Source organism: Cottoperca gobio, chromosome 12, assembly GCF_900634415.1.
Source record: "Cottoperca gobio chromosome 12, fCotGob3.1, whole genome shotgun sequence".
Classification (NCBI taxonomy): domain Eukaryota; kingdom Metazoa; phylum Chordata; class Actinopteri; order Perciformes; family Bovichtidae; genus Cottoperca; species Cottoperca gobio.
The window spans coordinates 789623-802087 of record NC_041366.1 but is presented as its reverse complement, the minus strand read 5'-3'; the positions used below and the strand labels follow the sequence as shown (position 1 = coordinate 802087).

Below are 12465 nucleotides of genomic sequence, written 5' to 3'. Positions count from 1 at the left end.
GATGGATAGATGGATGGATGGGTTTGACATATCATTCAGTCAACATCACATCATAGGACTCCTTTATAAAGTAGATCCTATTTATTGTTTTTCATAGAAGTGAAATGCATTTCTCCTGGTAAAGTATTAAGTGTAGTAATGCGCTGACTGCTGACTTAAGCTTAGTTTACAGAGCTGAATGTTGAACAGAATTTAGACTCAGTGTTTCTCAGTGTTTGATGATTATGTATCTCTTTTCTAGTGCATAGCTCTGATTAAACAAAAAAGTTCAGTTAGACTTTTACAGTGATGTAAAAGTGATGTATGTGATGATTGATGATGTGTAATTTCCTTATATGAATCACATCATGATAAAGACTGACAATGCAGTTGTATTGTGTGAATTAGATAACAATAAGACACTTCCTGTTTCCCACTGACACTTAAATGTAGTTGCAGCATGAAAGGAGACATGTCAGTGTCCGTGGGAACCAGTAAGAATATTGCTGGTATCTAATTCATACAACACAATTTAACTGGCTGCTTTGCTCATGCTCTCATTTGCACACACTCTCTTTAGCACATGTCCACCACTAGTCCTAATATGGACACTAGAATCAGCCAATGCTTGTATCTGTGTGAAGGAAGCTGTAGATGAGTTGGAGCAGTTAGTGCCATTCAGCTGCAAACTGATTTATTAAAATGGTTTGATGTATAAACTCAAATCAAATTCAAATCAAATGTATTTATATAACCCAATATCACAAATTATACATTTGTCTCAGTGGGCTTTACAGACTGTACAGGATACGACACCCTCTGTCCTTAGACCCTCGCATCGTACAAGGAAAAACTTCCTAAAAGAAACCCCATAATAAACTGTGCTGTATTTGGTCTGGAAACACTGCAGTCCTATCCCTTATCTAAGCTTCAGTTCTGAAAACATGTATCTCCCTATTTAGTGGTAAAATTATTATCTTTAGAAACAAAGACTCTACATAATGGAGATAGAAGGTTCCACAGTTCTGTGTGTAAGACTGCATTTCAGTGTGTGTGTGTGTGTGTGTGTGTGTGTGTGTGTGTGTGTGTGTGTGTGTGTGTGTGTGTGTGTGTGTGTGTGTGTGTGTGATGCATGCAGGACGCATCACTAATCTTTATAAGTGGCTATAAATCCAGCTGGCTGTACTGCGGTGCCGGGTGGCGTGCTGCTGCTGGCTGGGGGAGGAAAGAAGGAGGAAGGTGTTCGGTGAACGTTCAGGGTTCACTGGTTTCTGGAGTCCTTCTCGCTCCCTCGCATGACGCCACCCCTCGCTGTATGAATATTTATGAGAGGAAACTGCTGCAGTTGAGGCGATTCATCTCATCTGGCGAGAGCTGTGGGGCTGCGCAGGAAGTGATCGTGTCTGCTGGCTTGGATCTTTTTGGATTTCAGCCAAAACCTCAGAGTCTTGATGGTCCTGTTTGTTTACAGCAGAACAGGAGTCCAGGAGAATTAACATGTATTTTCAACTTTAAAACCAGTCCCAGCAGCCCTGCACTGTGAAGGTGCAGCACACCTGCACGTTTGTGGCTACGCCCCCTTCCTCTCACCTGGTACAGCTTCAGAACACAGCACAGTGTTCTCTTTCCAATTGTATGGCCAACAATATGCAGCCATATATGACAGATGAATTAGTGAAGATCTTTTATCAGGTGGTGGACATTTCTGTTTTTAGAACTATTTTCACCACTGTGATATTTGGACCAGCTTCACCATGGGACGATATGCAATAAAAAGCACAGGTAATACTAATGTGGGCAAACATCAAAAGTGACAGTACTCTGACAGTGAGTGTGCTAGAGCTCAAAGTAATGTTTATTTGTATTATCAATTGGTCAGTTAGCCTATACAATTTTATAACAAAATAAAAAATCTTATCAGCTCAAGGAGACATCTTAAATTTGTCTTGTTGTTTTCCAGATAATCTGGAAAATCTTTTATGAATAATAAATTAATTCAACAATGATTAATCAATTAATAAAATAGAAGATAATTAATTGTTTGTGACAAATCAATTACTGGAGTACTTGTACTCCGAATACTGGCGACCTCTAGTGTTTTGAAGTGTGTGTGTATGTCTGTGTGTGTGTGTTTGTGTGTCTGTGTGTGTGTCTGTGTGTGTCTGTGTGTGTGTCTGTGTGTGTGTCTGTGTGTGTGTCTGTGTGTGTGTCTGTGTGTGTGTCATGGGGTTTAGTATACAAACTGTTTTCATCCTGAGGCCAGAAAACTCTATGCCTCTGCATAAAAACCTTTTCATTTGTTCTCCACTTTTTAATCAGCTCCAAATTTCTCTGCAGACTAAAAAACAACAACCACAACAAAAGGCAGCAAAGCAGGAAAAAAAAGCAGCAGCAGGAATAAAATAAGTAGAAACCAATTAATGTAAAAGCCTGCAGGAGTATTAATGAGGAGGATTTAAAGGTGAGGGAGATGTAATGCTCCTCGGGCAGGTAATGCAGTTTCTCAACATGAATAATGTATGAATGTCAGAGCAGAGCAGCTGATGTTAAATATAGACAGCAGAGAGCACAAGACATAAATTAAAGGCTAATGTTCAGAGCCGAGACAAATTATCTTTCTGTAAATTACTCACAGACCTGTCTTTTTTTGTTTTTTTCCATCCAAGCATCTGAATAATGCACAGACAGAAACACATCCAGAGACTTAATGATTACACACCGAGACTGTCAGACTAAAAAATCAACAAATTCAGCTTGGAAAATCTTTGCTCAGTTTCTGATGGAAAAACAGAGATGTATTACTGCTGGAAAATGGAGCTTATTTTGAAATTGGGCCAGAAGCGTAAAGTAGCTGATGGCCCCTTCCCAACTTCCTACCCATATACTTCCAGCGCCCTTGCTAGAATCACACCCATCTTCGAACTCGGTCTTCATTTTGGTCTCAACTGCACATCTGTGCAGTTTTGTGACGGAAGGTTGTGACACTATCACAGTGATAAAATCTGCGCAAAGACCGACAGACAGAAATATAAACATCTGGCAAGTTACTCAAAACCTCCTCTGTGGTACTTCCTGCTACAGTAGGAGTCTCCATGATGACACACACAGACTCACCAGCTGTCGCGGCTGGTAGATAGAGAAAATATCAGACTAACATTCATCAGGAAGCCAGAAACTTTAGCTCTCTAAATACAATGCTAACGTTGCTCTTTATCTGCTAGCTCTGTAAACAGGCAACTGTATCCTAACCAGTCATCTTAGATTATAGAGTATGTGTATATAGACAGTTACTGCAGCTCTAAACTGGATATTGATTTCTGAGATGGGAGGGGACAGTATAGTTAGGACAGTGTAGTGTAGGTCCCATTGACTACACATCACTTTAACTGGGGCTATGGCAGCCACACATACATCTCTATCACAAAAATGCATTGTGTATGTATTACCTAACCTGTAAATTGAAATTGATCAGCAAATATTTAGCAAATATATACATTTCGAATCATCAATCCAAAAACAGGTTCCAATTTAGTTTTTACTATGTGTTTTTGTTTTGTGTTTTAAGTCTATGAATACAAATGCAAATACAAATATTAATAATAGGCAGAATAATCTATCATGAAAATCAGCATTAGTTGCAGCCCAAATATTATTTATTTCAATTTGCATCCTTTGCTTCTCAGCAGTTTCCTGGATTAGTACAATATGAACAATGTAACACACTATATCTTTCCATAGAGACAAGTTCCATTTAAATATTAAACTAACTTGGAAACTCAGTAAACATTCTGTGGTTTCTCAATGAATCTGGTTTCAGTGTCTCATGAAGGTCTGCATGAGCAAACCACTGAGAGTAGAGACACACTTATATACCAGAACATCAGCATCTATATTCCCATTCAAAACCTACAACTCATCTAAAGTTACATTGAACTCAAAGTCAGAGAAATGACACAAACATGAAATATGACAGTAAACACAGTTTATGAACAATAACTGTAGTTTAAGGAGAACTGGTATTTGTCCTTTTTTCATTCCCACTCAGCTGTGTTTTGCTTCAGGTCGACTACTGACTGATAAATGAAGCTTTGCTGTACAAACACACACAAAAAACATCCATATTTTTATGTTTGAATTATTATCTCACATTTGTGAAATGACTTTATGTCCACCACAGGAGTGAAAAAAACAAATTAGACTGAGCCGAGCAGCAGCTAACGCGCAGTTTTCACTTGTTCACCTTATTAATCTGCCATTCCTCACTGTGATTACACATTATTTTTCATTTGGCCAAACAATTAACTTCCCAGACCTCAGCAACACACAATTCACCTGTTACAGGAACACACTGAGAGCCCAGAGCAGCAGCTCAACACAACATATGAAGGGTCCAAAGAGGCTGTGTCGAACTCAAGACCAAAAAGTTCAGAAAAAGTCTCAAGTCGAATCAACAAATCCCAAATCAAGATAAACACATCTCAAGACAAGACCGGGCGAACCCAAGTCAAGTCATCAGACCAACAAGTTCCAAGTCAAGTCCTAAATCGAGAACAAGACAAATCCAGATCCTTATGTTTTGAGACATGGAGGGCTCTCAAAGCCCATACTTTAATACAAAAAAGGTTTTGGCAATTTCATTAATATCTCATTTGTTTGGGAATCACAACTGTATGTGAGTTTTCTGAAACGTGCTAGTATTACCTCCTGTGTTATCTCGTAGACCCACCAAAGGTTCTCATTATTCCTAAATAAAGTTGTATTTAATCAAATCACTACAATCCAGGGATCACCCTGGGATTTTGGTGCAGCAGTGCTTTCCATAAGGTTATGGAGCAGCGAGGCAGCGGGGGAACATTTGCCCAAATGGGGTGGGCTCTGGCACATTCTAACGCCACGATTCTATCATATACACTGATCTAAAATATTGCATCGAGTTTTGCCTACCCGATTGTAAACATGTAGTGAATTCTGATCAGAACTTTTGTAATCAACAATCATTACATCTTATTAATAATTTTTTATTAATGTATTTACACTTTCACTTCCCTTTCTTCTCTATTGATATACTCATGGGCAATAAGCAGATATTATTAGGAATGAAAATGAACATTTACTTAAACACAAAGCAGGAGAAAATGTTCAATGACAGGATAACCAAAAATGTAAACTATGGATAACATGTATGATGGCACTGCTGTAAAAGAGCAATGTAAATAAAGATAATTCATTAATTTGTTTATTCATTAAGCCCATAAACATCAGTGTGGCGTTCATGGAAACCGCAGCGCTTTCAGTGGACTTTGTAATGCTCACAGCACTGCACAACCGTCAAGTTGCTGTCTGTGCAATCACTGCACTTCTTTATGTGGTCAATTATTTTGCTAATATTTGTCCAACACTGAAGACGACTCTCTGCTCCCTCGGCAGGACTTCTCAGCTGAGGGCACACACACACACACACACACACACACACACACACACACACACACACACACACACACACAAACACACAGCACGTGGGGGCGGGACTGAATGACACGTTTCTTCATCATGCTCACTTTGTTTTGAAGCAGAGGCTCGGGTGTTAAACATGTATGGCGTGGCCCCCCATAGAGGTTGTGGCCCTCAACAACCGCACAGAGTGTTTGTACGAGCGGCCGGCCCTACTACCATCTACCACAAAGGAAGTCTTATGCCAGCATACAGTATGTGCTGGTTGCACTGGACCTAATGGGATCTTGATGATTGGGAAACATGGAGGAGTCAAATCATAACTTGATAACTGATTAAATATGAAGGTATTTTCTCCTGCTTACATGATTAACAGATAGATATGTGGATGGGTGGGTGGATGGAGCTGTAAATTAACATCTCCTTGGTGTTAAAAGCCTGCTGTGTCTAATGGATCGTCTCTGAATTTATTATTCAGCTCTGCGTATTAATGAAAAGGTTTTACTGCTTTGAGCTTTTAGCTTTAATGTGATTCTTTAATAAATGTAGCTCCTCCTGCTTTCATTGTTTCATCCTTTTTTGCAGCATTTGGAGTTTCTTTGTTGCTGTTTTTTGAAAACCTGGAAAATGGTTAAAGACTCTTACTGTAACCAAGCAGAGGTAGACATAACACCTTTTTTTATGAAAACATATATTTCTCTCCACTTTATCAAAGCAAAGCAGAGACAAATCATCCACACATGCATATGTATCATCCCAGTGACAGTTACTGTGGTAGCTTTGAATCATCTGTTTCCCAATCATCCATCCTGATCTGTCTCTCTGCCCTTTGAGCTCTGCTTCAACAGACAGAAAGAAGGTGGGATTCTTACAGCTGATCAGAGAAGTTAAGGTCATGAGGTTATTTATTAATATGGATTTTTAAAAGAAATATATGCCATTAGCCCAAAACCGTCAATAGGTGGTATTGAGATTATAAGGTCATTATTTCATAATGACAAGAAATATTATTTTAAAAACACACATTGCATTAATTTACATTTTTGATCTGATGACAAAGTTTATGCTTGTATTTCTTTATTTTAAGAAAACTATGAATTATGAACTATTTAACGTTATCCAAAATTAAATCTTTGGATTATTATTTCACAAACATGTATCTTCATGAATATTTGTTTGAAGTTATTTCTATTTCTATATATTGAAACTATTTCTATTATTTTCTGATTGCATTCTTTCATTTGAGAACATCATCTGACAAAGATGAGAAACCTTCATCCCTCCCTCTCTGGAATCTGCTGTAGCACACTGATTGATACTGTTGGTGGACTGATGACTGAAAGATGCTTATGTGCTGCTGAACTCCATCAGTCTTCAGTCTCATAATCAATACCCTGATATCAACAGGAAGATTAGGAATTATTTTCAGCAGTAGTCAGCTGTGTGTGATCATCAGACTCTTCATCAGTTGATCAATAACTTATCACTATTAGACGGACAGGGTCTCTGCTGTTCTGGACCTATTGATCAGCAGGGAGCTTTCATTTAAGTAGAGATGGGTCAATAAGACAGGCCTGAAGAATTCTGCAGGACGAGCTTGAGACTGAAACATGTGCAGCAAGTAGGTGGTTTAAATAGAGGAGAGATTCTACCACCAAGGGGTCCATCAGCAAGGCATCAAATCCTAGGAAGTGTGTGTGTGTGTGTAACTGCAGGAAATGAAATGGGACAATAAAATGTCTGGCAGGAAAACATACAACAAGACGAGATAAGATAATAAAGAAATGGATTAGACCCGACAAGGTTGGACAAGACAGGTGAAAATAAAATAACATAACAAGATAAATATAAAATGAGAACGGAAAAAATGACACATGAGATGGGACAGAGATTAAATTGACTACAACTAAAAGAAACACAGCAAGATAATCAAGCCTAATGAAAGCAGATAACACAGTGTAGGACGGGATGAAACAGGCAACAGGAGTGTACTGTAGATGGACTCTGAAATATGCTATGATAAAATGAAATACAATAAGATAATATGAGATGAGACAAGACACCACACAACATGAAAGTGAAATGGGGTCAATGACATCAACTAATACAAAATGTACAATTGTATGAGATTAGATTATATAATAAATAAATTAGACAAAACAAGATAAAACAAGACACAATGAGTTTAGATTGATTAAGATGAGAAATGAAAATAAGGTAAGATGAGATTCAATGATACATAATTAGATGAGATAAGACAAGAAGAACCAATGAGATACTGAGATTTACAAGACAACAAAAGATAACTTGAAACAAGTGGACAACTGTGAGGAGACAAGATGAAAAGAGAGTCGAGACAAGAAGACTCAAACCAGTGTGAGATGGGATAATGGACAAGGTGACACTGAAGGAATTTTGGGGCCGCAATCAATAGATTAATATATAGAATATTCAATTTAGCACAATTTTTCACATAATATTCCAACCAAAGAGTCTGCAGGGGACCAAAAGTGAGCAGAATGTACACAGATAGAAACACACAAATCCTCCTCTGGATAATGACAAAGCTTCAAAGATAAATCTGCTGACTCTTAATACTAACACAGTGCTGATTCCTACAGCATTGTTAAAATGACCACACCCCCTAAATACACACACACACACACACACACACACACACACACACACACACACACACACACACACACACACACACACACACACACACACACACACACTAAGGTTCACTCAGAGAGATAGACAGAGACAGAGGATCAACGGGAAGGATTGAAGCACTCAGGGACAAAAACAACAGATAAACAGCCAGAGGATTGTGAACATCACTTCACGGCGCAGAATAGAAATAAACTCATGAACACAGAATTTATTAGCATATTATATAATATTTATAATATAGCATTCACATCAGCCTCAACTGGACTTTGTGTTTAGTGCTAATTAACTAATGTTAGCATCTTAACATGCTAAGGTTGTGAACATGGTAAACATGATACTTGCTACTCATCAGCATGCTCACATTGTCTTGTGAGCATGTTAGCATGCTGATGTAAGTATGGCTATAGACTATAAAGCTTCCACAAACAATTCATCCAGCAGTTTGGTCCACAGTGAGGCGTCTCAACTACTATTGCCAAGATCAACATGACATTTGTAGTGGATATTAACCATCCCCAAAGGGGACATTTAATATAGCTTACTTTATCATCCCTAGTTCAACATTTCAGCTATCATGCTCTGCGCTACATGTGACTCCATGAAGTAAGGGTACTTTGCTGGTTTCCTAGAGTGTGTGACAGCTTTAATGTGAAGAAGATGCTGCAGAAGGTTCACCAGCCTTGTGTCGTGTTTAATGATCAATCATGGAGGTTAAAACTCATTGGGAAAAAATCTAATAACCTAATCTAGTATTATGAAGCCAAAACGGAAACAAAGATGATGTGTTTACCTCTGTTTTACAACCTCAAACGCTCCATCCATCTTCATTTGAGTGCAGGCTAAAACATCCTGGCAGTAGAATGAAATAAAGAGAGTTTCTGACTTTCTGAACATCTTCCAGCTTACTTCTCAACATTGTTTCTTCTTAAGTAGTAAGAAGACTTTAATTAGACTTTTTCACTTCCAGTTTGCTTAATGCATAAGTTGCATCTGAAGGTTCTCCCAGCAATTTGAAACACACACCTAAGACCCTACCAGACTTTGGATTGTGCAACACTTCGAATTGATAGCTTGTCTCTCTGGCTCTCCGTTCCCTTAAAATTCAGCACTATCAAGACGACTTTTGGTGTCTCAAAGATCACTACAGTTAACCTCAGCACAATTGGAATGCATTGATTTTAAGCGCTGAAAATTGCCATTTGAATGCTGGTGTGAGCCTTCAGCTGGCTGCAGGATGAGCTGGTGAAGGGCTTCATTCCAAACAAAAACTCTTCCTTCTGATTCAGAACTCCGGAACTGTGAAAGTCAGCAGGACCCGCCTTGGTAAAAAATATCTGCTTTTGTCTGCTTTTCCGTAAAATGTTTAAATCGTTGTGTATGAAGGTTTCATGAATGAATGAAGGAGGAGTGTGTGTGTGTGTGTGTGTGTGTGTGTGTGTGTGTGCGTGTGTCACCAATTAGCTTAATTAAAGTGTTTGGACATAATTTATTGACAGCAGGAGACTCACACAGGGAGAGGGAGAGAGTCAGCCCAGCAGCTCTCAGATCTGTTTGTTCAATAACCAAAATCCTGAAGCAAAACAACAAACATTAAGTGATTCATAAACAATGCTTTGGGAATTATTCAAGTAGACTGAAACATCTAATTATTTAAAACTCCCCTCAGATGAGATGGTTCATCAATGGAAGAGATGTTAGGCTACATTACAACACAATACCTGCCAGATATGGTATCTAAACACACAAATATTATGGCCCTGATTTTAATGTTCCTTTTATTCTAGTTGTTATTTGATATGATTTGTTTTAAGAGAAGCTGAAGGTAAAACAGCAGCATAACCTAGTAAGACTCACAAGTATCTGCTCAAACCAGCGGACTCATACATGAAGCAGAGCAGCAGGTGTAATATGGTAAACCCCATGAAATACATTAAAAACCTGAACAAACCTGGTAAAGGCTAACAACACCTGGTGAAATCCTATCAAACAAACCAAGCCTCATCATGATCAGCAGAAATCATGTGAAACCCAGTGAAACCTCATGAAACACAGACAAAACCCAGTCAGACCAGCAGCCTAAACCTGAGCACAGTGAATTCGTTATTGTAGGTGATATGGAAGGTAAATCAGCAGCAACATCCAGTAACATTCATTAAAACCTGTTCACACATGATCAGAGCCGCTGAAACCTGCTGAAGCCCAGAGAAAACCCTTTAAACCCAGAAGAAGCCGGTAAAACAATGCAGCCTACAGCGTGATCACACACGGTAAAGCTCAGTTCAACCCAGGTTTAACTTGGCCAGACCCGAGTCCTGCCGGGTTTGAATTAAGCTTTAGACAGCAGCCGATGGGGAGACGCAACAAATGTGTCAATTGTCGTTTGGTCTGCGGCAACCGGCTCATCCAGCTACCACACACACACACACACACACACACACACACACACACACAGGGGGATGGAGGCAGAAATCACGCATATTTATCTGTCTGCTACTCACCGTGCGCTGTGGTGTGAGCAGCCAGCAGCAAGCAGAGCAACAGCAGGTACACTCCTCCTGTCCTCCCCCTCCTCCGTACCCTCCGCACCCTCAGCTCCCAAACATCACCAATACATCCAACCAAACCCAGCTCCATGCTGCCCTGCTCCAATTCCGATGAGCCCGAGGAACCACAGGAACAAAACACCCGCAAATCCTGCAGCTGTTTGATTTCTGGAAAAATCATCCACAGAATCCAACTGTCAATTAAAAATCAAAAGAAGAAGAAAACAACTGTGGATGAGTCAGGAGTGTGATGAGGAGGAGAGAGAGGTGTAAAACAACCTCTCCTCTCCCCAAAATAACCCTCCCCGATCGGGCTTGGATCCCAACAAGAAAAAAGAAAAGAAAAACCCAAACAGGCAGTTTCCTTCTTTTCGGGGTGAGCAATAAGTTCCAGTAACTATGAAAGCAGAGTCTCCATCACTCCTGTCGGTGCGGCTGATTCCCATTCACACAGATGCAAGGAGGGTTAAAATCCACGCTGCCTTCCCGGAGGTCTGCTCCTTCTGCCGGGGAGGACGGATGGACAGGGTCGGAAGAAGAGGAGGAGGAGTGTAGAGGGAGAGAATCAAATCCTCTCTCTCTCTCTCTCTCTCTCTCTCTCTCTCTCTCTCTCTCTCTCTCTCTCTCTCTCTCTCTCTCTCTCTCTCTCTCTTTTCTATAGGGATACACAGCTGGAGAGAGAGGGGAGGTAGAGAGGCCTAGTCAGAGTACAGAGTTATTGATCTACAGAAGGAGGTAAAGACCGGAGCGGAGTCGGAGGGGAGCGAGGTGGAGTAGAAACTGGAGCCCGGCAGAAAAGGCAAAGCAGTGGGGAGAGATTAGCTGAACTCTCCTGCCCTCTCTGGTAACACTGGGAACTGTGTTGAGTTCTGAGAGAAAAACGTCATCAGTTCATCAGCATGCTCTCTAATACGAATATTTGCAGATCTTTTGGGGGGATTTTTTTTATTGTATAATAAAACATATTAGTGGAAGCCCATTTCCTCCTTGAAAATAAAATAAAATGATGAAATGTAAGTAATAACAAAAGTAAATGAGATTCTAACACTAAATGGAGGCAGTAAATCAACATTTTGACTTGACTTTTGACATTTTGCATCTCACATCTTTATGTAAACTGTTTTGACAGTATTTTGTAACCGAATTCACGACCATATAGGTCAGGATATTGCTAAAGCCATTCAAGTCATCTTACGTCGCAATATGTCTACTATTTTTTAGCAAACTGTTCATCTGTATTAGCCATCGTTGCTACTAGCTGGTCTGATCAGCTAGAGGCCGCTGGGCTGGTGGTTGAGTAGCCTGCTCATTATTAGCCAGAAAAAATATGAATATTGAAAAGAATAAGAGAAACGTCCTCACTGTGATTAACCAGGCCAACTGCATCCATCCTAATTAGCTGGAAAATCGTCCAATTGGCAACATTTCTTGAGATTTAAAATGTCGGTCCCTGATCCAGTTATTTTTAGCGTTTGTTGTCAAGCAAACAGGGCCCACCAGGAAAATACAATTATATTACACAAATACTGCCATTGTCCTGAGAAAAGTTCACCTTCGGCTCATAGACAAAGAGTATAGGCAGCGCTTTTTCATTAGTGATCGAACTTTATGTAATAATATATGATTTATGTAATAGTAAAAACTGAAATGTATACACAAACATAACACAACAATAACAACAATTATTTTCCACAAAAATATGTATTTCACAATTGGAATTGCAGGAGGGGCGGCGCCCTTAATGGACCACACGCCACTTCTGAGTTTATTGCAGGTTCAACGTATCAGACAATCCATGACTGGAAGTAGAGCTAGT

At 39.6% G+C, this 12465-nt stretch overlaps 1 protein-coding gene across 1 annotated transcript in view; it reads right to left on the bottom strand.

The window, feature by feature from the left end:
* The window catches only part of dcc (DCC netrin 1 receptor), a 279414-nt gene extending 268674 nt beyond the window's left edge, over positions 1–10740 (bottom strand). The window contains exon 1 of the mRNA XM_029444368.1: positions 10605–10740. Within this exon, the coding sequence (XP_029300228.1) occupies positions 10605–10740 (136 nt within the window). The remainder of the gene's footprint in view (positions 1–10604) is intronic.
* Between the last annotated feature and the right edge of the window lie 1725 nt (positions 10741–12465).